The 26,965-nt window shown below is 40.2% G+C and overlaps 3 protein-coding genes across 5 annotated transcripts in view; 2 read left to right on the forward strand and 1 right to left on the reverse strand.

The window, feature by feature from the left end:
- The window catches only part of LOC116721371 (tumor necrosis factor receptor superfamily member 14-like), a 1,133,408-nt gene extending 1,127,294 nt beyond the window's left edge, over positions 1–6,114 (forward strand). The window contains exons 1-10 of one of the 2 annotated variants that reach the window (XM_032565045.1): positions 667–829; positions 1,831–1,964; positions 3,586–3,679; positions 3,815–3,940; positions 4,715–4,870; positions 5,020–5,107; positions 5,193–5,377; positions 5,463–5,494; positions 5,587–5,632; positions 6,008–6,114. In XM_032565045.1, coding sequence (XP_032420936.1) covers positions 1,881–1,964; positions 3,586–3,679; positions 3,815–3,940; positions 4,715–4,870; positions 5,020–5,107; positions 5,193–5,377; positions 5,463–5,494; positions 5,587–5,632; positions 6,008–6,099 — 903 coding nt within the window. In that variant the 5' untranslated portion in view covers positions 667–829; positions 1,831–1,880 and the 3' untranslated portion in view covers positions 6,100–6,114. Of the gene's footprint in view, positions 1–666; positions 830–1,830; positions 1,965–3,585; positions 3,680–3,814; positions 3,941–4,714; positions 4,871–5,019; positions 5,108–5,192; positions 5,378–5,462; positions 5,495–5,586; positions 5,633–6,007 lie in introns of those variants that run through there. The other variant, XM_032565056.1, reaches the window with a different exon arrangement.
- Positions 6,115–14,456: 8,342 nt separating this feature from the next.
- gmeb2 (glucocorticoid modulatory element binding protein 2) lies at positions 14,457–21,495 on the forward strand. Its single transcript, XM_032572207.1, has 10 exons — positions 14,457–14,695; positions 16,110–16,267; positions 17,416–17,498; positions 17,622–17,746; positions 17,829–17,932; positions 18,406–18,563; positions 18,914–18,982; positions 19,070–19,207; positions 19,293–19,415; positions 20,679–21,495. The coding sequence occupies exons 2-10, from the start codon at positions 16,146–16,148 to the stop codon at positions 21,242–21,244; spliced, it is 1,488 nt and encodes a 495-aa protein (XP_032428098.1). The 5' UTR covers positions 14,457–14,695; positions 16,110–16,145; the 3' UTR covers positions 21,245–21,495.
- A 1,988-nt stretch (positions 21,496–23,483) lies between these two features.
- pdyn (prodynorphin) lies at positions 23,484–25,705 on the reverse strand. Of its 2 annotated transcripts, none has more exons than XM_032573241.1 (3): positions 25,595–25,705; positions 25,125–25,338; positions 23,484–24,828 (listed from the first exon to the last, which is right to left on the reverse strand). In XM_032573241.1, the coding sequence occupies exons 2-3, from the start codon at positions 25,245–25,247 to the stop codon at positions 24,259–24,261; spliced, it is 693 nt and encodes a 230-aa protein (XP_032429132.1). In that variant the 5' UTR covers positions 25,248–25,338; positions 25,595–25,705; the 3' UTR covers positions 23,484–24,258. The 2 variants fall into 2 exon arrangements, with proteins under 2 accessions (XP_032429132.1, XP_032429123.1); XM_032573232.1 differs by having other exon boundaries at positions 25,549–25,687.
- Positions 25,706–26,965: the final 1,260 nt, after the last annotated feature.

A 26,965-nucleotide genomic window follows, 5' to 3' on the forward strand; every position in this document is an offset into this window, starting at 1 on the left:
ACAGTATGATATAAGACAGCTCATCTGTGCCAAAAATATATATATACATATATTCAGGCTTCTCCTCCAACCTATGCTATTAAGCTGTTATTGTAAAATGTTGTTGAAAGTTCTGTGCTATGAATTGTAAAGCCAGATAATCCAGATAAATAAAAGTCATTTGTTAACAATTGTGATCATGAGTTGGTCATAACGGAATAACTGAAGCTTCTCTGCTTTAAGTTTTCAGTCATATGTTCAAAGCAAAATCAGCTGCTTGACATCAAAAGGTTTAAACTGTAATTGATATCTTCAAAGCCAAAGATGCACAAATGAAAATTTTTGCTGCACAAACCAGCACAAACGTAGCCGAGTTGATTGACACCCATTTCGTCTGATTTGAAGAAGGTGGGGGGGCTGGTTGACCTTTGATGACCTCTAAAAACATTTCTTTATATCTTTAAAATGATAGCGGCACAAACGAAAATTTTTGCTGCACAAACCAGCACAAACGTAGCACAAACGTTTGACACCAATTTTGTCTGATTTGAAGAAGGTGGGGGGGCCAACTTCACTCAGGTCTGCAGAAGAGATCTTGTGATTCTGTTCCTCTGTGAAAATCTGTTCTTCCTGTTTCGGGAGCGCGCATTGCAGCCAGAGAGGCGGATCTGAATGCGCGCTCCCGACTGCGGGCACAGATTTTCACAAGCTGGGTACCTCTTCTGCAGAACACGAAGAAAATCAACCACGGATCTTAGGACGTTGTTGACCAAAGGAAATCATAAAGTGAATGTCTGACGATGATGAACATTCAACTGAAAACTGACTTCATCGCGATGTGAGACTTCAGGTAAAATTACATTGTTAGCTGCTCATTTCAGGCCTCTGTGTTTTTAATGGAGGTCCATAAACGACGGTTGTTGTTTTCCTTTGTTAAACGAAGAACTGGGTGGAGAAACACTGAAGACTGAAAATATGAACTTTGATGGAGAGGAGTTTTGTTCTGTAGTTCAGGGATTAGTTTGAAACAAAGTTATGAAAACTAGTGTTGCTACTGATTAGAGTTTAATTAAAACTGTTTATCTTTGTTTGGCAACAAACTGTATCGTCCTGTGTTAATAATTTATGGGTGAAATGAAAATGTAACAAACAAATTGCTTTTATCACATCAGTAAAACAGAAGTAGAGATGAAACCTGTCAGTTTATTTGCTTAGGTTAATTTGCTGCTTTTGTTGTTTATTGCTGAAGTTTTGTCACTCAGCTACGTCATCACTCAGCGGTAGCGACGCCGCGTTGGGTCGCGCGCCTAATTTAAAGTATAAACTACAAACCTAATTTCAAACTAGTTTCATACAATATTTGAATAAATATAATAATAAAATAAACACCTTGTTCGCAGCGCAATAATATCAACAGATGACATCAAACAAAAAGTAACAAACAGGAATAAAATAATCTGTAAACAGAAAAATATTATTGTTGCTGTTACTGGAAAGTTTCACAATATACAAAAGGTATTAAATTTGTTTTTCTATAGACCAGTGATATTTTTGTTTAATACAGCAGAAAATATTTTCCAGGCTTTAAGATGACAAAGTCATTGAGAGATTACAACTACAGCAGATTTAAAACTTTAATTTATTTTCTCAATGTGTTTGTTTGAAAAAACTGTAGAAGAAAGACATCACTAATGTTTAGCCATTTATTTATCACAAGTCATATTATCACCTCAACATTCAACAACAGCATCACATGCTGCATGATTTCCTAACATTCTGCAGCCCTGCTTCATGCTGCAGTTCCCAGAGTTCCTACAGGTTAACAATGTGTTTGTGTTTCTTGTTTTACAGACGTTGACCTTCAGCATTAAGAGTCACAATTTGGTTCATCCTGCATCTCTATGAGAGGTTTTCTGTTCCAGACAAGTTTCATCCTCATCCTGCCTTTGACAATGACATCTTGGGCAACAACATCTATGCTGCTGGTAAATTTATTTATGACAAAACAATTTATATATTTATTAGAAAAGTGTTTTTTTTTTTTACAAAATGGTAATTTTATAAATGATTTAAACTCTGTCTTCAGAATCAGATCCATAGTTTTACAGGTGCAGGTGTCCTGGTTCGTTTGATAGATCTGGAGGAAGGTCTGATGAATTTGATCAGAGACCAGTGCTTGTAGTCCTGCAGATCAGAGGTGGATGAGTGTTTATTAGAAACAAAGAGAGCAGACACACCTGGGCAACAAATAATAACAAATAAACAATAAGCAGTAGAATGCTGCTTTGTTTAACTGGGATATAGTCATGAACAATAAAAACATATCTCCCTAAATGTCAAGAGAGTTATCAGGAGTTTTTTTTTAGTTGATGTGAGATGGACCTTTATGTTGTTTTGGGTCAGCAGTGGTTCTGAAATTGAATCTCTCTTATAAAGACCACTTTATCCATTCTCTCTTTCTTATTGTCTATCCATGACCTCTGACCTTAACTGAGGCAATGAGGCCTTCAGACATTTAAATGTTCTTCTGCTTCTTATGTGAACCTAGATCAACAAGTTTGTCTGGACAGATTGTTGATTCCTCTTGGAGTCATTTTGGTGGACTTTGTATCGTTGGAATAATCTTCACTGTTCCATAAAAAATAATAATCAATCAATCAATCAATCAAATTTTATTTGTATAGCACATTTCAGCAGCAAGACATTTCAAAGTGCTAATAATAATATAATAATTAGAACTTCATTTAGCCATTTTTTATCCCACTGAGGTCAAAAGATCTTTTGTAAAATAAAGACCTGGCCAAGACTGGCAGCATGTAGAGAGACAGAAAAACAACAAAAACAAAAACCACTAAGTCACAATAAATATTAACTTACAATGAAAAATGAGTCTAAATGAGTTCATAAGTTCTCCATCTGTGGATCACGGTTCTCTCTGAGGTTCTCTGTCATCCCAGCCTTTGTGATGGAACGTTTTCCAGTCTGATGGATGTCAGTGAATTTGTTTCTCCTTTTAAATCACTTTAGCTCAGCATGTTAAGTGTTGCAGTTTGAGATCTTTTAGTTACTTCATGTTGTCAGAGAGGTTCTAATGAAGAGATTTTGTGTTTCAACTCAGACTGTAGGTTTGGTATTTTCATGATAAATAAAATTATCTTTAAAAAAATAAAAAAAACTTTTGTATATACTTGGGTTATGCTTTTCTGATATGTAAATTGTATTTTATGACCTGAAACATTTAGGTTTCACAGAAAAGCAAAAGCAGAAGTATGTAATCAAATTTGGATATCTGTAATTGAATTGTATAGATTGTAGCCATTCTGGGTGGATAGTCTTGTAAAGTTCCTTAAGATGAAATGTGTTGTGAATTGAAACTTCATAAATAAAATGAATTAAATTCGATAATTGCAGCAACTAATGCTAAGGACAGGTTGAAGCTAATCTAATAATCTAAATAACTGTTGGTATAAATTAATGTTATGCTGACATAAAACTGCTAAAATGTTTCATCAAAGCAGGATAAACAATAACTGATCTTAAAGGGAAATGCTGCTGTCAGCTAGAATCTGATCCTAATTGTTAGAAAAAATGTTTTTCTTTTCACAGATTATTCTGATGAGAAACTTCAGAGTCGATTCCATCACATGTGATATAACTGAATACAAGATAGGAGAAGAGTGCTGTGATCAATGTCCTGTTGGTATGTTCCAGTTATGAATTATTGTTTATTCTCATATATACTCTGTTATAGGTAGGCTGCTTTCATTGCCTGAATCTTGTTCATCATGCAACCCATCTTATTCTTTAAAATGATAAACTGTTTATTTTCCAACAGGCCATAGAGTCAGAATAGACTGCACAGAGTTTAAAAGGACAATCTGTCAGAGATGTTCAGATGGGACGTATATGGACCTGCCAAATGGACTAAAGAGATGTAATCCATGTTCTACCTGTGATTCAGGTGCAGTTATGTTTGTGACTTTTCAACTTGTTTTTTATTTTTGCATAAAAAATTAATTCACGGCCACAAACACCTGTGTTCAAAATATATGCAGAGTTTAAAGATGAAAGACCCAAAATCTTTAGAATGGCTTTTATCTTACAGAAGAAAATGACCTCACCGATTGAACTCCATGTTGTTGGTCCTTCTCAGCATGCTACTTTTAATGATGTAATCACACATTAATGATTTAATCACACATTGCAGATGGGCAAGGGCAGTTCTACATGGGTGCATCTGTGGGCAAATACCTCTCTAGATTCTAAAGGCGCTTTTCCACTGGCAGTTCGCGCACTAAGGGGTTAACGTGCGTTTCGGTTCTACTCCAGATAAAACTGAAACAAACTTTCATAATTTTCACATCTGCTTCCTCAACTACACAAACAGTTGTGTTCAAATATCTGCAGTGTGTTAAAATCTTTTATATTTCAGCAATAAATGCTTCACTCACTCCATGTTTTTCCTTTTCTACTTTCAGTTTATGAAAGTTGGGTTTGTTGTTTTCTGTCACTTTACATCTGATACATATTCACTTACAATGTAGAAATATAATTTCTATAAAATCAGTTCTAAATCTGGTTAGTGATGTTGCTGTTATTTTGAACACAAATGTAAATTATGTAAACGATTCAGATATTATTCAGCTGGACAAACTGTCTGACTTAAAGATGTCTTGAGATTCACCATGTTGCTGTTAGTTTTCTCCATACATGTGTAATCTGAATATGTTCACAGGAGCTGGGCTGAAGGAAAAGCAACAATGTGTAATAACTACAGACACAGTTTGTGAACCAATGGAGGGATTCTACTGTACAGACCTTAAATCAGGAGGTTGTTCTGTAGCACAGAAACACAGGAGCTGTGAACCAGGACATTACATCAGCAGGATGGGTTGGTCTGATTCTCTTCAACACATAAATGCTTTTATTTTTAGATGAATTCTGACTTTTGAAAAGAATAAACTGAGTTACATGTTGGTCAGAACTAAAAATCAGATCAGAATCTTCTGACTAACTTTAAAGTGATTTGTGTTTCTCCAGGAACAGCCTCCACAGACACAGAATGCTCTGAATGCAGCAGTGGATCATTTTCTGATGGAACAATGTTGTCATGTCAGCCTCACACACAGTAAGCTGGTCTCTTACAAACAGCATAAACACAGGATAATGTTTTACCAAATGATTTACCTGGATTCATGTTTGTGTTATTTCAGATGTGAAATCGAAAACCTTCATCTGATAAAAGCAGGAACAGCTTCAACTGATGCTGAATGTGGAGGACAAAGTTCCAACATCACAGGAATTGTGATCGGTGTTTTGTTTTTGGTGGGTTTTTTATTAGTTGCAGCAGCAATTGTTGGTGTTGTTCTCCGGAAAAATAAAAAAATTAAAATACCAAGTGAGTTGGAAAAAACTGTAGTTAAAATATTATCAGCATTTTATTTTTTACTGTTTTAATAATTGTAACATTTAATTTTTAACAGATATTTCTACAAAACGACAAAAACCCCAAAGGGTAAGTAGGTTTCTAACTGAACTGTAATGTGAACAGATATTGATAACAATATTTAGTTTAGTCAATAATTTGTCTCGTCTTCTACATGAAAGGACCAAGCAGAAGGAGAAGAACAGGGAGTCTGTTTGAATGTACAAGGTAAGAAGAACTTTGTTCTTTACTTAATAATAATAGCATTATTATTATTATTATTATTATTATTAATATTATTATTATTAACAGTAATATTATTATTATTATTAACAGTAATATTATTATTATTAATAATATAGGATAGATAGTTTTTTCTGGTCATTGTTCTGAAAGACTGAGATTGATTATTTTCTCTAAGGAATGAAATAAACGTCTTTATAGTCTAACATCTGATATCAAGGATTCTGGTTGAGCAGCTGTCTGGATGTTTCTATTAAAATCTAATAGGTTTGGTGCCTTTTCTCTATACAGGACAATAAACACACTGATGGTGACAAGCTACTAGCTAGTAGCCACAGCTTCCCTGGGGCAGTCTAACAGAAGTGATGCTACCAAACATTGACACCACCAGGTCTGACCAAACAGTTAATAATAATAAACAAGTTTTTATTATTAAAAACACGACAAACTAATGATGGTAAAGGGCCGCACTGGGTTAACTCGGGGAATCTCATCTGTCCGTGAATCAATCAACTCCAAACCTCTTCTTTCTTTGTTCTGTCACAATTATCGATTTATTCCATTTTGATGATCAGGCTCCAAACTTTGCCAGGACTGACCGCCCCGCTCACCGCTTCCTAAAACACACAAAGCCAGTATCCTTCCCATTCATACCTGGTGACGTCACTCCCACGTCGACACACCTAAGTGTCAAATCCGCCTGCTCCTGTCATATCAATAATTACTTATTTCATTAATATGGCTCTTACAGAGCCTCAGTGAAAACGTGTTTTTTATTATTAACTGTTTGGTGCAAAAAACAGATTGAAAATTGATTTTTTTTTTTACTGCATGTTTATGTCTGTTAAGGCTAAGATGGAGCGGCACTGGAAGCAGCTCTTTAAACCATTCAGACTACGAACACAACAGAGACACAATCAAAACTGTCAGATGACTTATTACCCGCGATAATAACTCAGAAATAGTCCAAATTAGGATGTATTTTTATTTCTTTCCTACTTACGGAAGGTTTCTGTTTATATCGTAGGTTTGTGGCACCTTTCTATCCTAAAGAAAGATATAAAACTTCAGATATTTCACAAAAAGATACTAACATTCACGGAAAAACCTCACATAACCTTATATGAAAGCATAAAGTACGGCGCCCACCGTAAGAAAGGCTTACAGTGTTCAATTATGCTGCATAACTGACCAGTACAGTACTGCGAGGGAACGCAAAAGAAAAAAATTCCCCATGTCCCCTAGGGGGCTCCGTAATATCCCTCCTCCTTTGCGCTGTTTCAAATGTCAAAGGTATGGTCACATTTCATCAGTGTGTAAAGAGAAGCAACGATGTGCTAAATGTGGTGGAGATCATCGATATGATGAATGTGGAGCGGATGTACAGTTGAAATGTTGTAACTGTGGTGGTCAGCATAATGTAGCACATGGAGGGTGTGAAGCAAAGAAAAAGGCAGCAGAAACGCAACTGCTAAAAATAGTCAAAAACATTACTAATGCAGAGGCAGCAAAAAGTGTTCAAGAAAAAAGAACAGTTCAGAAAAGTAAACAAGTGTCTTCTAGTCCAAGTCCTGGGCCCAGTCAAAGTACAATGTCAGGAATGGAAATCACAATGGATATATTCATTTTATTCATGGCATATGTTATTAATTGTGGTGATCAAGCGAAGCAGAAAACTGAAAAAATCTAAATTATAGTGAAAGGTACAGAAAAATGTTTAGCTGTGAAGGATTTATCTTGGGAGTTGATGAATAAAAAGATAAATAAGAGTCTAAAAATTGCCTTTTATTTCAAGCCCGGCCCCTTTTTTCCAAAACGGGGCAGGGTTTATAAGAAAAGCACACTTTTGTGCCAAGTCCCGGTCTCTCTCTGCAAAGATTAAAGGGTGGGGACGCATCTTTCTGTTTGCTGCATTGATCCAGCGTGCATGTGTAGCATTCTGACTTATATTGCATTCCTGAAAACCGACGAAGAGCAAAAACCACGGATCTTAGGACGTTGCTGACCAAAGGAAATCATAAAGTGAATGTCTGACGATGATGAACATTCAACTGAAAACTAACTTCATCGCTGTATAAGACTTCAGGTAAAATTACATTGTTAGCTGCTCATATCAGGCCTCTGTGTTTTCAATGAAGGGCTTTAAATGCCAGTTAGCCAAAAGACTGGGCGGAGAAACACGGCAGACTGAAAATATGAACAGTGTTGTTAACTCGTGGGTGAAATGAAAATGTAACAAACAAATTGCTTTTACCACATCAGTAAAACAGAAGTAGACATGAAACCTGTCAGTTTATTTGCTTAGGTTAATATGTTGCTTTTGTTGTTTATTGCTGAGAGATATCAAGGTTTTGTCTTAAAAGTATGCGTTGAGCGCGTGAACACGGGGACTTTCCAATAGCTGAGTGAAGCTCTGCCTGAAATAATCTGTTCCCCCTCCATAAAATGGAAAGAAATGAATTTACCTGCAAGTCTTTAACTCTGTTTATTCCTTTTGTTGGAGCTATTTATTCTTTATTTCTTTATGCATTTGAATTTTGTTAGTTTATTTTTACATTTCTAGTTTTTGTATTATTTGCAGGTTAATAATTGTCAGTTCTATTTATCTTTTGTTTTTATTATTTGTTCTTATTTATTTGTTTTCTAAAGACAGGAAGTGAGGTAGATCAATCCACTTTCTATAAGTGTAGGGGCCTGGTAAAGGACCAGCAGGCATTTGGGTTTGGGGCCTACGGTTTTTACCAGAGCAACAGAGCAACAGAAGTAGACAGGAGAACAAAGGAAAGTTTGAACGTTATAAGTGTTTTGCTGAAAAGGAAAATAAAAGCAATCAAGATAATCAACAAGTTTGGACATTAAACTTTTTGTGCCTGCGTGAAGAATCTGGACCCCAGTACCTCATAGTGGCGGATGGAACTTTTTATTGGATGTTTGGTTTGACAAACAATTGCCACTACACCTTTCATCATCAACAATAAATCATGTAAGTTTGAAAACATTTGCTCATTATTTGACAAAGTTATGAGGGGGAACCACATATTTTAGCTCACTGTTGCCCCTCCATAAAATGCGAATAAATCAATTTACCAGAAAGTCTTTAACTATGTTTATTCCTCTCCTCATCAACAACAAATCCTGTGGATTTGGTGACATTTGCTTCTTAGTTGCCAAAGTTATAAGAGGGAACCACATATTTTAGCTGTTTTAGCTGCCTGAAATAATCTGTTCCCCCTCAATAACATGGGAACAAATTAATTTACCAACAAATCTTCATGAAGAGAGGAATAAACACAGTTAAAGAGTTTGTGAAAAAATAATAAGGTCCCATGTCATGGAGGGGAACATGCTGGAGGGACTATGTCTCTCTGCTGACCTGGAAACGCCTTGGATTCCCCTGGAGGAGCTGGAACAAGTGGCTGGAGAGAGAGAGGGAAGTCTGGGCCTCCATTCTGAAGCTGCTACCCCCGAAACCCGACCCTGGATAAAGAGGAAGAAAATGGATGGATGGATGGATGGATGGATGGATGGATGGATGGATGGATGGATGATCCTCCAATAATCTCTTTTTGCATTTTTAATTATTCTTCTTACATTTGCTTGCAATTTCTTGTATTCATTCAGATTCTGAAAGTTGTGATTTTTTAAAATAATTTGAAAGCTTTATTTCATTTCTTGACAACCTCAGTACATTCTGATGTCCACCAGGGTAAAAACCTTCTTTCCCTTCCCCCACCTTCCTTCCTTATAGCCTGATTAGCTGCTTCTAAGAAAGCATTACATAATTTAAATCAATTCTACTACTCATATCCACTTTTAACATTTTTATTTCACTACTATTCCTAAATGTTTCCCAATCTGCAGACCTAAAACACCATTTCTTCATCCCTTTTATACAATACCTCTCTATATTTCAAATCAATCAATCAATCAAATTTTATTTGTACAGCACATTTCAGCAGCAAGGCATTTCAAAGTGCTTTACATCATTACAAACACAGAAACACAAAGCAACATAGAATCAACAATCAAAACACAGCATTAAGTCAAGTTCCATCAATAAATTTGTAATTGATTACATTTCAAATACAATTCTAAACAGGTGGGTTTTTAGTCTAATTTAAAAGAAGTCAGTGTTTCAGCTGTTTTACAGTTTCCTGGAAGTTTGTTCCAAATTTGTGGTGCATAGATGCTGAAAGCTGCTTCTCCTCGTTTGGTTCTGGTTCTGGGGATGCAGAGCAGACCAGAACCAGAAGACCTGAGAGGTCTGGAAGGTTGATACAACAACAGCAGATCTTTGATGTATTGTGGTGCTAAGCCGTTCAGTGATTTATAAACTAACAACAGTATTTTAAAATCTATTCTTTGAGCTACAGGGAGCCAGTGGAGGGACTTTAAAACTGGTGTTATGTGATCTATCTTCCTGGTTTTAATGAGAACGCCAGCAGCAGCATTCTGGATCAGCTGCAGCTGTTTGATTGATTTGTTGGACAGACCTGTGAAGAACATTGCTATAATCAATACGATTGAAGATGAACGCATGGATGAGTTTCTCTAGATCTGGCTGAGACATTAGTCCTTTAATCCTGGAAATGTTCTTCAGGTGATAGAAGGCCGACTTTGTGACTGTTTTTATGTGGCTCTGGAGGTTCAGGTCAGAGTCCATCACTACTCCCAGGTTTCGGGCTGATCGCTGGTTTTCAGTTGTAATAACTGAAGCTGTGCATTGACTCTAGATCTATAACTCTACATCTATAACTCTAGATCGTTCCTCTTTAGGTCCAAAAATAATAACTTCAGTTTTGTTTCTGTTCAGCTGGAGAAAGTTTTGGCACATCCACACATTTATCTGTTCTAAGCATCTGTTCAGTGATTGGATAGATTCTGAGTCACCTGGTGACATCGTAATGTAGAGCTGTGTGTCATCTGCATAGTTATGGTAGCTAATATTATTTCCTGTTATAACCTGAGCTAGTGGGAGCATATAAATATTGAATAAAAGGGGTTCTAGGATTGAACCTTGGGGTACCCCACATGTGACCTTTGACCTCTTTGATGAAAAGTTTTCAATTGAAACAAAGAAATCCCTGTTCTTTATGTAGGATTTAAACCAGTTAAACACTGGACCGGAGAGTCCGACCCAACTCTCCAGTCGATTCAGTAATATGTCATGGTCAACAGTGTCAAAAGCTGCACTGAGGTCCAACAGAACCAGCACTGTGGTTCTGCCACAGTCCGTATTTATATGGATGTCATTGAACACTTTTACGAGGGCGGTCTCTGTGCTGTGAGCACGAAAACCAGACTGGAAGGAGTCAAAGCGGTTGGTTATAGTTAGGAAGCTAGTTAATTGTTTACACACAGCTTTTTCAATAACTTTGCTGATGAATGGGAGGTTGGAGGTTGGCCTGTAATTCTGCATTAGTGATTTGTCCCGATTGTTCTTTTTTATCAGTGGTTTGATTACTGCTGTTATAGAATACCTGACAGAAAGTTCTGCACATGCGCCGTGTTATGCGCACACCTGTGCAAACTGAAAAGGATCGTCCTCCTGTCTGCAAATATGATTGTGCTGAACATGAATCTGAAAGGTTTAATTTTTCCCTTTTCTCCAATAAAGTAAAATCAACACTTAAATAGAGACGGACAAACTGGTGATAGAGGAACTGTTTGACTGATATTTATATGAGATAAATCAAAGTCTTTTATAATCTTTTCTATCTCCCAGCCAAAAGAATTAAATAATTTTTTCCCTTTTCCCAACTAGGTTTTAAAATTTCTTGACATGGATGATTTCCATTATGGCCCTTTAAATGACACCAATAAGTTGAAGTTAACTGTAACCTTCTGAGTTGAAGTGGCATCTCTCCCATTTCTACCAGTAAATCTGATGTTTTAGTTGTTCTGGCTCCTGTACATAACCTCAAGGGTCGATACTGAATATTATCTAATTTTTGGAGTAATGTTGCTGATGCTGATCCAAAAGCTATACTGCCATAATCAAATACAGACTGTATTAAATCTGTGTATTTTGTCTTCAATGCTTTTCTCTCAGCACTCCACTCACTCCCCACCAAGCATCTCATTACATTTAAAACTCTCTTACATTTATCCACTACTTTGTGAATATGAACTTTCCAACTGAGTTCTTCCTCCAGACATAAACCCAAAAACTTAAATTGCTTTACCCTTTCTAACTCATGACTATATATTTGCAGTTTTCAGACAATTTCTTCCTTGTAAAAAATAAAGTCTTTGTTTTGTCTATAATTAATTTTGAGTCCCCATTTCAAAGACCAGTGTTCTATTTTGTTAATTGCCTCTTGTATCTTTTTAACAATAAAAACATCAATCCACTAATTCGCATCTTTTTCAGTTTTATTAAAAATCCTTCCTTCCACATCGTATCATAAAGTTTCTCTATATCAAAGAAAACAGCCACCACACTCTCCTTACTAACTTTCCCTTTTCTGATTTCATGTTCCAAACATAGAATAGGATCCATAATGTTTCTACCTTTTCTAAATCCACTTTGACATTTTGATAAACATCCCCTCTTCTCGACAAAGTAGCTCAATCTTTCATTTATTATTCTCTCCATTATTTTACATATATGTGAGGTTAAAGGTCTGTAACTTGCTGGATTTGACGGCTCTCTAGCCAGACTAACTTGTGTTGCTAAATTATTATATTTAGCTAAATATTATTGTTGAGGGCCAAGGCAGGCCTCCTGACACACAGATTAAAAAAAATTAAAAATTGAAAGAAAACTTGTTAAGAAAATAAAACCCTCAAAAAGGGCAGTAGGGCCATCAATATTATATTGAAGGTGAAATAGACAGAACTGTATTTTGGGTGTAGAACTACTGTTTACCATTTTCAATGCAGAAAATGTAGCTGGAAATGTTGTAAATGAGAAGGCATGATGAAAAGTGATGAAAAGCACAAATGATCCATCGTTATACATGTCTTTAAATGGTTTTGTTCTGCATCTTTCAGTTGAGTGAAATGAATTTTGTTTTTTTGTTGTTCTTTAAGGTCATTTTGATCACTTATCCTCAATGGTTTAATCCTTCTGGTGTTTAGAGAACACCAGAAGGATTCTCTTTCATTCACCACTATTGAAAGCCCACATTATTAAGCAGTAAGTTTAAAAGAATGTTGTAGATCAGTTTCAAATCATGTAAACAACCAAGAACATTATTGAAAACATTGTTATGGGGTTATTTTCAGAATGATTTAATTAAAGAAAATGTTTTTTTTAATTGTACTTTTAAGTTCCTCATTCACAGATGATAATTTAGAAAGAATAAGCCAGTCATTGCTAAATTGTGTGTGAATTCTCAGTGTTATCACATCATGCTCTACATTAGTATTTACTGAAGTTTTACTGTGAAATCTCCTTTGAGATTCTATTTCTTTGACTTTGCTAAGGCCTGATGTTGTCAAATCTGAGTTATTTCGAGCTGAAAGTTTGTTATTGTTTGTCCGTTTATGTTCTTGTCACCGTTAACCTGGTTAAAATAATGTAATGTGCAAGATTTCTGGTGTTCAATAAAGAACATAACAAAATTAAGTTAAGCCTATTTAACTGATTTGTGTGGAACCTGCCGACAAACTTGAATTTAGTTAACTTAACAAAAAAAAGTTATATTAAAAAAAAACAACGGTTGATGGAAAGCAAATGTTAGTTGTTAAAGTAACATAATTTGTAAATGTTTAGTGAACAAATGAAACATAAGTTCACTCAGTGTTTGGTTTGTCAGAATAACACAAAAAAGTTAAGTTAGTTCAGCTAACTTCCATTTTGTCAATCTGAAGTGATCTGAAGTAGTTGGGTTAATTCATTAATTTTAGTTCAACATAAAGTCATTATGTCAGATTACTATATCTGTTTTGCTTTCAATTAACATAATACAATTATATGGAACCTGTTGACATAAAACAAAATTATGTTAAATCAAGGATTAATTTCTTTAAGTTGACTTAAATGGGCCCCCATATATGAAGAGGGGATTCCCAGTTCTGCCAGTTTACACACGAATCTGTCAGGGAGGATGGTATTGAATGCTGAGCTGAAATCAATGAACAGGATCAAGAGAATCAATGAAGAGGATCAAGAGAATCAATGAACAGGATCAAGAGAATCAATGAAGAGGATCAAGAAAATCAATGAACAGGATGCTTGAGTATCTATCTCGATGTTCAGGTGGGACAAGACAGGAAGCAGGACAGTGGCCACAGCATCTTCACTTGACCTGTTAGCTCTGTAAGCAAACTGGTGTGTGTCAAAGGTGCAGGAATAAATGAATGAATGAATGAATGAATGAATGAATGAATGAATGAATGAATGTGACTCTGAACCAGTCTATCTATCTATTGATCCAAAGGGAAATTAAATGTCGCTGTAACTCTTATTAATTCAGGTTCTTCAGAGGGTTTTTGTAGATGGTGATGGCTGTTGGCAGGAAAGATCTCTTCTAGCAGTTCAAATCAGAGCAAATCTGAAAAAGCCTCTGACTGAACACACTATTATCCCAAGGCAGTCTCCTGAAGAGGATGATCAGGGTTGTCCATAATTTTTTATGAAGAATCCTTCTTTGCATCATCATCATCCCCAGAACAGAACCAGCTTTCTTTATCAGGCTGTTGAGTTTTCAGGTGTGTTGGAGAAGCGATTTATCTAAAAGTAACAGGATGCTCAGCTTTCGACTCGACTTGGGGACATCTGGTGAACAAAAACTGGTGATGCATGAATTCACCACCAGGGGGCGGAAACTACCAAAGCTCAACAGAAGAAGAAGAATAGAGGCGGAAGAGGTGAATGTATAAACAGAAAAGAAAACCGCTCAGTGATATGAGTAGATTAACATGAGTTTAAAGATTCTCGTCCCAACATTGAAGCCGCAGACATTATTAGATTTGATTATTTCATAGAAATATAATCAAATAAACGGGACATCTGTCTGTCTGTCCTGTTTTAAATCTAACTGGAGGCTTTGAGGTGGACAACAGTTTTCATCTCCCGGTGCCAGCAGGCAAAGACTGAAGGTAAAGACTCCCGTTTATTTATTTATTAATGGCATCTGGACAGAGGAGCACAGTTGCGGTGATAATTATTTAAGATGAATAATAACCTGGTGCTGAAGTTGGCATGTGTTTCACAGCTGATTCTCCAGACTAAAGGATTATTCCGCTGCGTCAGTGAAACCTCACCTTCACAGAAACTATAGTTTAGGAAACTTTTATTTTATCGGAGATTTCTTGACGCGGTTCTGCTTAAAACTACATCGCATCTACACATCAGAATTATTCGGCACCAATGATGGACTGAAAAAACACACCTTTTATTGTTTTTGTGAAAATAATAGGACTGACTATTTTGTTAAATAAACTTATTTTTTTGCTAACCTTTTCCCTCCATTTTCCTCCATCTCCATTCACATTTCATCCCTCAATCGCTACAGCAGTAGTGAAAGAGTTGCGACAAAAACTAACAAGTTAATAAAATTCCTCTTAAAAATTGCCCGATGTTACCAGGCAGGACAGTGAAGACACGTCTGGTGTGGTCTCTGGTCCAGGACTGTTTGACCAGTGGACTCTTAGTTCTGAATACGTCTCTGTTTGGGGCTCCTGAAGCTCCGAGTCCAGCAGCAGCATTTTACCATATGAATATGCTACCAACTGTTGAATACAGTTTGCTGCACAATCCACATCAAGCCTCTAGTCGTTAGTTTTTTATTATGCTACTTTTTCTATCACATTTCCTCCTTCCACTCAACTTTCTATTAATATCTTTGTATACCGCTCTTTACTGATCTCCAGATTCTTAAGCAGTGACCTTTTGTGGCTTTCCCTCCTTGTGGACAGTGTCAGCTCTGTTGCCTTCCCTGTTATTATTTGGCCTACAATAGAACAAATCTCTATCGCATCCATTTTTACATTTAATTTCCTAAGAAGCATAATTTTGCACTTCTTTGTGCTGTAAGCCTTAATCATCAAAACATTTGTGTAGATGTGATGCATAATGTTTGTTGTCTTTCTGTTTTTATTACGCTCTATGTTATCAGAATATTTCTGGATGGTTTTATCTGACAGTTATTAGGTAACTGTGTGCAGACCTTGTGCTCTCAGAGAGCAAATAAAGACATGCTACACAGGTATTAGTCTCTTACTAGTTGGCTTGTTCAGTTCTCATGAAAATAATATGTTTTTTCAAGCAAACTCAATTTCTGGTTATTTAAAACAAATACAATATCTTTTATTAGAACTTCAATTTTTTAAAATATTGACTCTAACCACACTAATATTGACTCCAAGCTCCACTCAATAGTTGGCAGCCCTGCTTAATGAAACAATCAGTGACCAGATGTCCACAGAAAATAACACAGGGAAGTAAAGCCACCTCTGTGGTTTTCCACATTTCCGTTCAACGACGATGACGACCATCTCTGTTCTGCTCTAGTTGCAGTTTCAGACGTCCGTCCACAACGTGGTCAGCATGGCAGAGATGAGTGAGGTGGTCATCGTCACCCTCCCAGAAGTCGTGTCCAACCAGCTTCCCTCTGTGATGGAGGAAGACAAGGCCGTGCTGGTAGCCACCGAACTGGCTCCTCAGGCTGGGTAACGCGCCTTCTGCTTTACAAATGTGACGAGAGAATTTGATTTATTTACTGTCATCGTCCACATTCATCAATAAGTTGGATACCTGTAATCGACTGTCCATCATTTACAGCGGTGGTCAATATTCTTCATTATCCGCTTGAAGCTGCTAATGCAGCAGGATAATCTCAAACTTGAGCATTTAGAAACAAATTCAGCCTTTAATCAAAGTAAATTTAGTGGGGATAAAAAAGTGTTGGGTTAAATAATTACAGGCACAGCTACTGGTTCCCATAGCAACCCTGTGTGTTTCCGTGGGGTATAAACATGGTTTATCCACTGGGTAGGCTGGTAGAACTAGGAGACCAGCTGGGTAAAGAATCTTCTGCAGAGCAGCAGCGGGTCACCATGACGTAATGATAGGAAGTGATGTCACAAAACGACTGCTCTGTCCGAGCATTACAAAATCGGGTCAAAGATTTAGATTTTTCTGCAACAAACAGGCCAGGTGTTAAAGGTGAAAATGTGGAAAGGCACCTTATAGCAAACCACGGTGGACGAGTTGATACCGCCGGCCTGCTTCTGTTAGAACCATGTCAGAGTGCAAGGCACCATGGATGCTGGAGTGTCTGGAGATTTTAGATATAAATGTTGGTCAATTAAACCAGAAAACCGAAAAATACCATCATGAAGTTCAGCTGAATAATGATTCAAAAAGTGCAGAAGAAGAAGGTGGCTGGATGTGGACGGTTTGATGACATAAAGCCTTTTGAAAAGCAACTGAATCTGTTTTTGTGAATCCTGCTTGGTGTTTGAAATAAATCTGAAGAAGTCTCTCAGAGGAAGCAGAATCTTTTTAAGATAAAAGGTAATTTTATTTATATAGCACATTTTCAGCAACAAGGCAATTCAAAGTGCCTTACAGGAATTAAAAGGAAATGCAAACAATAACAAAGGAAAGAGCAAAATAAGAAAAAACTAATAATGTTGATCCAAAGTAAATAAACTAGATACTCCTATACAGTGTTGGTAGATAAGTATTAGTAAGTATCTTCTGGTCTAATTCCTTTTCTGGTTTGGAAGGATAGGAGTCTAAAAAGTAGCTGCTAAGCTAGTTTTTCTGGGTTCCAAGTTATAATCCCTCTTACAGACATTCTGCTGTTTTCCAGGGAGGACATCCTCACTGTAGCGCCAGTGGAAGCAGAAACCGAAGCCACCGCTGATTCCATGTCGAAGGAGGAGGCAGTAATTGGTAAAAACGAGCTGCGCTGAGTAACTGGAAGAATGAGCTGATGGCACATAGCTGCTGGGCCTCTTCCTGTTCAGAGATTGTGTGACGTAAATGTTATTACTTCCGTTGTCTCCGTCTCTGCAGTGAAGCTTTCTGAGGAGGTGGACGTGGAGGCCGACGTCTTCTACCCGATCACCTGCGGAGATGCCAAGGCCACGCTGGTGTGGAAGAAGTTTGTCTGTCCTGGGATCAACGTGAAGTGTGTGCAGGTGCTCCGCCGGCTCACGCCGAATCCCATTTGAGCTCGCTCACCCTGACGAACTGTTTACTCATCCGTTTTTCTCCTTTCAGTTCACCGATCAGCTCATCAGCCCCAAAGAGTTTGTGTGTTTAGCAGGAAAATCCACCTTAAAGGACTGGAAGAGAGCTATCCGCCTCAACGGCACCATGCTCAGGTTGGGACTGCTGGTCTGGCCTTTTATTGGTGGCATTATGTCAGTTTGAAATGTCTGAACGCGTTTCTGTGATTTACACATGAATGGATAAATCCTGAAGGCGGAGTCTCAGAAACAGCAGCCGTTTTTAAAGAGAGACGTGTTCAGTTTCAAGGCGTTAAATTACAAAATCACATTTCTGTTGAGTGATAATTGATTCATCCAGCATTGTTATTACAAATGGAGTTACCATAGTTACTTGTTTGTGCTATTAAATGGCACTGTGTGGCTGGACAACAAGTAATGCTGCCCCTTTAAGGTGAAGGGTGATGAAATGTTTCCCATGTTAATAATAAAAATTGATAGTTTTAAAGAAGACTACGCCATCATCATCTATTTCCTCATTTCATACATTAATAATTTACAGTTGCAACCACAGGGTGGCGCTGTTTCCCCAGTCAGTGAGGACCCTGCCATTTCTCTTCCTGTCCCAGGAAGATCATGGACTCCGGTGAGCTGGACTTCTATCAGCACAGTAAGGTGTGCTCCAACACCTGCCGCAGCACCAAAATCGACCTGGTGGGAACCAAGGTGTCAGTCAGCTGCGACCCGCCCGCCGACCTGCTGTCTGCTTCTGCCTCTTCAGCTGACTGTGAGTTCCTCGGCCCGAACCGTCAACTGGTGTGTGAGCCCATCCAGCAGTGTGTGGTGGGAGCGGCGGGTCACATTCTGGACATCCTGGCCGAATTAATGCAACTCTTTACTCATGGGTGGAACCAGATTCCTCCTCGATGATTTCAAAGACTCACAGCCACGTATTGAAATAGCATCATAACGTTATTAGGTTTTTATTGGGGTGAGAGTTTGAAACGTCTGTGACAAAAAGTCTGAAACTAATAGATACGTATTGAAACAGATACTTTTTTATAACATTGTTTGTGTATAAACTGTAGAAAGCTTCACTTCCTGATTCTCTCTAAGCCCATCTGCTCTGTGTCGCAGTGAACGGAGCAGCTATCTCATTACCAGATGTGACAGAGGAACCCTCAGAGTGGGTCACGACGATCGGAGGTGATCATCAGCTCCTAGACCCCCCTGTATCCCCCCCCAGTGATCCCAGTATAACCCAGTATAACATGGTGTGTGTCTGGCCTGCAGAGGACTCTGTGGTGTTCTGGCGGGCCGTGAAGGAGGCGGGCCTTTTGGAGGAAGTGGTGGAGGACTTCCAGAAAGAGGTGCAGGAGATGTTGACGGGGCTGCAGGAGCGAGTATGTGATCCGCCGGTGGAGGTCAAAGGTCGGAATCGCGCACCGTTGCCGTTGGCTCTCCTGGAAGCTGATTTCTGAGACGGTGCGTCACCCTCCTCTGCTTTGTTCCTCAGACGCTGTTCTGCTCAACAATATAGTGCAGAACTTCGGCATGCTGGACCTGGTGAAGAAGGTTCTGGCCAGCCACAAGAGCCAGATGGACCGCTACAGAGAGCAGTACACCCGCAGTCTGGCAGGTGAGTTTTCTCTGTCCCAGCAGTCAGCCAGAACCGATGATGATGAAGGTCAGACCCCCGTCAGCCGATGGCTCCACTAGGTCTGCTGATGTTCGAGGTTCTTAGCAGGTGGCAGCAGTTGCCTTTATGAAACCTTTATTAGCAAGCAGAGCGATGACACATGACGTTGTTCACCGAGTTTTATCACATCTCAGGAGAGATTTTGATGCATTTCTCTTAACAGAAACGTCAGCAGCTCTTTAGGTTTCTCAACTCAGAGCTTTAGCTCCATCTACAGGTTTGCAGTAGAATTGCCCACACTCTGTTTTGGTTTAGAAGTATGTTTTAGGTCTTAGTCAGTCCATTAAGGTGTAATGTTCCAGTATTTTAATGACTGTAGTCCAACTGCCTTCAGATCATTACCAAGCTCCAGCTGTGTAGCTATTGGCTGATTCCCCAGCTTTGTCCTCATCACCATTGGCTCATTGACGACAGATCGTTCGTCGAGGTCCAGATGGCATGTGTTTGATGCTCGTTTTAGATTCTTCCATTTAACAATAACTCCCAGTCTTTCTCAAGGCTGGTGGACAAACTGTCATTCTCTGGCCACAGGTTCTTTATAAACGGAGATCAACTTTACCTGATCTCTAGGTTCAAAATGCTACATTTATCCCAGAGGGAAATTCGTGAACAGAAATGCTTCCAAAATAGCCTGTATGTATATCAATAGCTAAATCATATAGAGCGGACCTGCATCAGTCCAGCCTATACCTGCATGTCCTGTCAGGGACCATGGATCATTGGGTAAGAGGCGGGTTTACCTTGGACATGTTCCCAGTCCAAACCAGGACAAACTATACAAACTGAAGACTTTGTTTTGACTTCCATTCTCTTTAGTAAACTACATTTATGCATAACCCCAACATTTCCCCTAAACCTAACCCAAAATCAGCACTGCTCTTCCTGGGGCCCAGACTTTGGGCCCCAGGAACTTCTCCATCACCACCACCAATGCAGCTCCAGTAGTTTTTATAGCAAGATGTTTAAAATGGTGGCATATGAAGATGAGTCTCACTTTACAGCTTGAAAAACCAGCAACATTCACAGTTTGGTGTTTTATGTTATTTATGCATCAGAAATCTGGGGAAAGAAGGTTTTCTAAAATCTTTCCAGATTGCGGTTCTGACCCAACTGTCTAACGGTACAGTTGGGTACTAGTTAGGGTAGGTGAGATTTTCTGGTGGTCATAATGTTCTGCCTGACTGGGTCCGTCTCCCTCCTCAGCTCTGGAGCAGCAGTGTGATGAGCACAGGAAGCGAGCCAAAGAGCTGAAGAGTAAATCTCAGCACCTCAACAACGTCCTGATGAACCTGACCCCGGCGCCGTCCCCACCGACAACCAAACGACCCCGGCTGACCCGAGCCGTCTCCGGCCCGGCCGCGGTCAACGCCACGCCCACTCAGATCGCCCTGCCACTTGGCCAGTTGAGTGGTCTGACGGTGGCCGGGGCCCAGGCGGGCGGCTACACCCTCCTCACCTCACCACTCTCGGGCTCTGAGCTGGGGGCCGACGGCTCCAACGTGACGGTGTTGTCCGCGGCGACCGGTCAGGGGGCCGGCGCAGGTTCCGGCGCCTCCGGGTCCTTCGTTAAGGTGGTGGGGCCGCAGTTCCAGCTGGTCACGCTGCCGCTGGCCACCCAGAGCACCGCGGTGCAGCAGCAGGTCAGCACCGTCACCGTGGTGGACGCCACGGTGACGGCTGCTGACGAGTTGCAGGAGGTAAGCCAGGCTGACGGGGAGGAGGAAGGTCAGCCAGGGCAGGCAATGGAGGAGGAAGAGGAGCAGCAATGAGAAGAAGAACAGCTGCTGGGCTCCCAGCTAGTCTGGACTCGAACTGCTTTCAGGAAGTTGTGGCGAATAACAGCTGGACAAACTTTGAACTTTTCCTCATCCATTTGTCTCACATTTCAGCGTCAGCAGACGGTGTGTCTCGTGTCCTCCTGTGCTTTAATCCTGGTTTTAACCAATATGTTTGACAAAGCTTGTGCTTTCTAGAAGCACAACATGCTCCTTTATTTGGGATTAAATGCTCTGGAAGTGAACAGTGTCTCACTGTGTGCATTTGCTGGCTGATAAAACATCAGATTGATGATTATTTTCCGTTAGACCCAAAACCACACACTACTCTAATTTTCTTCAGGGATCGACCCACCCCTCAAATTGAGGAACAGTCTCTTTTTGCATAGTGTGGTATCGGCCCTTTCTGGAGTTTCAGCCTATCCCCGAACCAAACAACCTAATTAATCTTCTCACCTCGGGTTCTCATCAATACTCTCTCAACAGTTTATTGTCTTAGCATTTTACCATTTTCACAAAACCCTGTAGACTAAGTGAACGTCCTTCTGCCTCTTTATGGTCACAAATGAAGGCCAGAAAACGAGTGAACAGAAATCGAGCTTTGCAGTAAGACGTTCACCTACACAGGTGTGTGCACAACTATCCGTTTAGTTGTGCACACACCAAAAATAATTGAATTTTTGGTGACCTCAGTCAGTCGTTACCTTGAGAAATAATGAGATTTGGTTTAGTGTAAAACAGGCTTTGATGCCAGAAATGATCAAATGTTACAGGTGATACAAATGGAACAGACACACAGAGAGATTCACCGTCCAGCGCCGAGCTTCGCTCAGCTCACCTTAAGAGTGACGCCAAATGAAGCAAAGATTGGAGTTTGGTGTTACTAGATTATAGATGTGGCACCAAAGAACAGCAGCTACACATATAACTCCTTATAATGACTTATATCAGGATAACAATTCAACATTAATATATTAACATATGTTATAATTATATATGTTAATATATTTTTTGCCTTGTAAGAGTGATTTGTAACTGAACTATGTGCTACAACACAAGGTGTCCTGCATGAATCTTTTATTATTAACTGGTGCAATTTGCAGCGTCTGTAGTCCAGTTTATCTCATGCACCAGCGCGTGTATTCATTATCGAGCCTTCATCAATGAAAGTCATGGAAACGACGTTAGCGTTAGCAACCCTATAAATGACGCTGACCTTCTGAATTCTTTCCCTTTGCTACGGGACTTTTGAAGGAGACGCCTGAAGGAGCATTTAGAGCCTCGGAAGGTTTGAACCTGGTGAGAAATCTGCCTGGTGCTGAACACCGTCGCCGCTAAGCAGGAAGGAACCATTTCATGCAGGTTCAGTGTAAATTTGAATGTGTGCGTTTTTGTTACTGGGAGTGGTAACATTTATTTTTTTTACTGATAAAAACAATTTTAAAAAACCCACGATATAATTAATTTTGTAATTGACAAGACCCCAATTTTTTTTCTATTTCTATGAAGAAAAACAAAAAAAAAACAATTTTGTGGAGGGGCCACCTGTCTGTCAGGGGCCCTTGGAATTGTCCTAACTTTTCCCCCCTTCATGGCTCCCCTGGTCCTTACGATATCTACCGATTCCTGCTGCTAAATGTTCTCATGACAGAGAAACAACTTAGTGCCATTCCAGGAAAACCGTCTATCTGCTGTTCTAGCTGGCCATGCTAACTAACCTTAGCATTCATGGCAGATTTCGGTGTAGGAAACCAGCTATAGCGTAGCAGAGAGAACGATGGACAACGTGAGCAGGGGGTACACTAGGGTGATTGACACTCCTCCTGACTGATTGGTTGTTTCTGACAGAGCGCTGTATTTGTGCAGATGGCAGCAGGACCACAGAGAGGAGGCAGAGAAGCTTGATTGTGTTTTTGTATTATACTGTGACGACATAGTGACAGTTTTAACGAATTTTAAACATTGTTTCTAAAAGTTACATACAGTTTAAACATTAATTTGTACCAGACAACCAGGGAACACACAGCCTGCGTGACGTGGTGGATCTTCTTTGTTAAAGAACTCTAAGGTTTAAAACTATGTTTTATGGGGAAACATTTATGGCGTCTTCCTCGACTCCACCCTTAATTACTGTCTCCAGACCAAACGTTAAAAAAAAAAAAAAATTATTCTGCTGCAGATTTTTCCCACGATCACATCTGTAAAACACAAAGAAATTGACAGGAACAAAAGATTTTTTTTTTATCTTCTGTCACTTTATTACTTTTTTACAACTTTTTGTCAGCTGGAAGTCTTGAACATAGTTTTAAAGCATTTTGGCAAACAAACGGTTACAGGAGTCAGAAACACTTCAGTGATTTCATTCATCTGGTGTAGCCATGGCAACCTGCTCCGGGTTGTCCGAGATGGAGCAAACGTTACGCTGTTTTCCCCATGAGGTGGCGCAAGAACTCTGCTTGGTAAAAAGAATACAAATGGTTCACCTTTATTATATGACGTGTAAGATTTTCAATTAATTGATTTTTTATTATTATTATTATCTGAAATTACAGGAGGAATCCCCCATTAAGGTAAACTGCGTGGACTAGGAGAATTCCTTAAAAATGTTAGATTTTTTTGAAGAGTTTGGCACCACAGCAAATTTTCCTACTTATTGTATTTGAAGAGTTTAATTTCAGAATAAATAAATAAATAAATAAACGATCCGTTTGGATGCTCACCGGTTTCAGACGGAGCCGATCTAAACTCTGGCTGTTCTGCTATCTAGTTCCTCTGATCATGTTCTCATCTTGGCCAAACTTCCAGCAAGTCTAGAGGGGGAGCTGCTCAAACCGTGCGCTATAAGTGGTTCGAACTGGGACAAGCAGGGACGTAACCGGCCTAAACGGGACCCTTATGAACAGACATGGTTTATTGGCGAACAGACGGTGACAGATGAGTGGAATCGGCCGGGAATGAGCAGGAGACGGTTTCTGACAAGTCACCGGTGTGAGTTCTTCCAGGGGCCCCTATAGGCTGAGCTCCGCAGAGGAAGAGGAGGAGGATGAGGAGGAGTAGGGCTCCTCCGCAGAGCGGACGGAGAACTTGAAGTGGCGCCGCAGGTAGCCTCCGTAGCGTTTGTCCCATTTCAGGTTATTGAGTTTCGGCCGGACCCTCCGCATGAAGCCCCCGTAGCGCTTCTGGAGCTCCTCGGGCTCCTGGCTTTCCTCCTCCGCGGGACTCCTCCTTTTTGACTTGGGGCCGAACTTGCGTAAAAAGCCTCCGTAGCGCTTCACGTAAGCGTGCGGGACGGGCTCCTGCGCGGCGGGCGCGCCTCTCACCTCCAGCCGCTTCAGAAGCTCCTCGTAGTTCTCGGGCAGAGCCGCGGCCTTCAGGACGGAGTTGTCGCGCCACGGGGAGGAGACGAACACTTTGTTCTTGTTCTTGTCGATCCTCTTGATGAAGCCGCCGTAGCGCTTGACCAGCTCTGCCTGCTGGGTCTCCTCCGCCTCCGCCGCCTGGTCCTCGGTGAAGTCGGCCAGCCGCGGAGCCGGAGCGCAGCTCTCCAGCTCCTCCTCGTCACACTCCGCGCTGCACGACTGGAGATGACACAGACACACATGTGAGAGACGACGGCCAAACTCAACTTGGGGATGTTTTATTAAAGCGCAAATATGACAATTATTTTCTAAACCCAAAGAGTTCCACCACCTAAATGTTCAGTCTCAAAGCTATCTATGTATTGAATTAAGTAAAGTTCTTTCAAAGTTATTGAATTGTCAGTAAATTAAAGTTTTTCTCTCTGTGTTACTCCAGTTTTATCGTATGTGGTTTAATTAGAACATTAAAAGCCGACACGCAGCTCTGTCTTGTCCCCGCGTAAAGTTGGTCCTACCAGACTGCTGAGCGCGGCCTCGGGGCGCAGCATTTGTTCGGCGCATCTCTGGCACTGTGACGAGCAGTCCGTGTGGACGGAGGGCGGCAGGCTCAGCATCAACGCCAGGACGTACCACTCCATTCTTCCGCAGATTCGGTGGCGCACGCAAACCAAAGACAGGCCGACAAACGGTTCTCTTCCAGGATTTTACAGACTCATGGGAAACATTCACCTGGAAAGACAGAAGAACATTTTTGTCTTTAGAGTAACACCAATACGTAAAAACTAATACAAACAAACAAACAAACAATAAACCACACTACCTATGTATTTGGTGCATTTTTTGGATTCGTGCGCTGTGCGTAATTGCGCGTCAACATTTTTTTTCCCCTCTGAATATTTCGCAAAGAATTGAATAAGGAAGTAAAAAACAGTGACTTACATTAAAGTCCCAAAGCTGGATAAGAGCATAAAGTGGAAGTCGTTACCTCAGGAGTTGGACAGATACTTCAGCTTTCTGCGCTCCGATCAACACTTCCTCCTCGCGCGTCGCCTTCCTTTTTATCGCCTTCCTTTTTATCTGCGGAGCCTCGCCTGTCATCAGATCAACTTCTGCTCGCCGACCAATGAGAAACAAATGTGCTGCATAAGTGATCCCAACGCCTCCGCGCTTCAGGAGTTTTCAACAACGCCCACATGTTGAAAGGTGGGCTATGGGAGCGATCATCACTCCATCTCTGGGGCGTCTGGATCAAAACACGGGCTGTAAATCACGCTGACATCTTTATTTTCCCCTCCTCGGCGACACAGAAAACAACTGAGCCCTTAAAGTATGAAGATGGAGAGAGGGCAGCTCCGGCAGTCGTTCTGCAGCTGATTTAGGGGATTCAAGATTGCAGGTTTTAAACCTCGACTCTGTGCTCCACGTTGTTCCCGTGGAGTGGGAGAAAGAGCTTTCTGGCCCAGACACACCGCAGGTTTTTCAGGGAACTTGCTGGAAACGGTCATTGCTGCGGTGGCAAATATATACATTCATTTCTCCCAATTGACATCTTTTTAATTTCACAATATCTACCGTCTAGTTTGAAATGGTCCCATGTACCAAGTTTAATATCACCGTTTATTAGTAGTAAAGATAACAAATTCAGCAGGCAGGTGCAGAAGGGAGGGGCAGAGGGGGTTTGAGCCCCTGAACTTTTCATCCTTGATGCCCCTGGTGGCCTTTTTGATTTTCTTTTTCTTTTTTATTTTTTATCTGTGTGTCAGGAGGCCTGCTTGTGCCCCTCGACAATAATATTTAGCTAAATATAATAATTTAGCAACATAAACTAGTCAAGCTGCCCTCGTCTAGTAATGACTCTCAGTTTCTGCCTCCATGTTGTTCAGGCATCTGGTCCATGGTGAGGAGGAGGGGGGCGGATCTGCGCCCTCTATCAAATTATGGGAAACAATATTTTTTCCCAACATACACTGGTTTACAAATAAAAACTGTTTCTATTTATTTTTCGTAATTGTCCTCGCAATATTGGGAAAATCCTCCTCTCCCCTAAACACAGAAATGTTTCGGCTGCAGAGAAAACTTCTGACTTTAACTTCATCATTCTGCCCCAGTGCTGGACTAAATGCCCCAGTGCTGGACTAAATGCCCCTGTTCTCTACAGGCAGTCTGAGTCGGTCCCACTGACACATATGAAGGATGTCTGTCTTCAAACATCCTGATATAAAATAACGGTGCCGGTCTGTCACCGGTTACATCAGCAGCTGATGTTTGCGTCGCGGTGATGTATTTGTGAACAAACCCAAAGATTACATCATATTGTAGCCATGGTAGCACCCCCATTAAACTATCAAGATGATTC

Source organism: Xiphophorus hellerii, chromosome 1 (assembly GCF_003331165.1).
Source record: "Xiphophorus hellerii strain 12219 chromosome 1, Xiphophorus_hellerii-4.1, whole genome shotgun sequence".
In the NCBI taxonomy this organism is placed as follows: domain Eukaryota; kingdom Metazoa; phylum Chordata; class Actinopteri; order Cyprinodontiformes; family Poeciliidae; genus Xiphophorus; species Xiphophorus hellerii.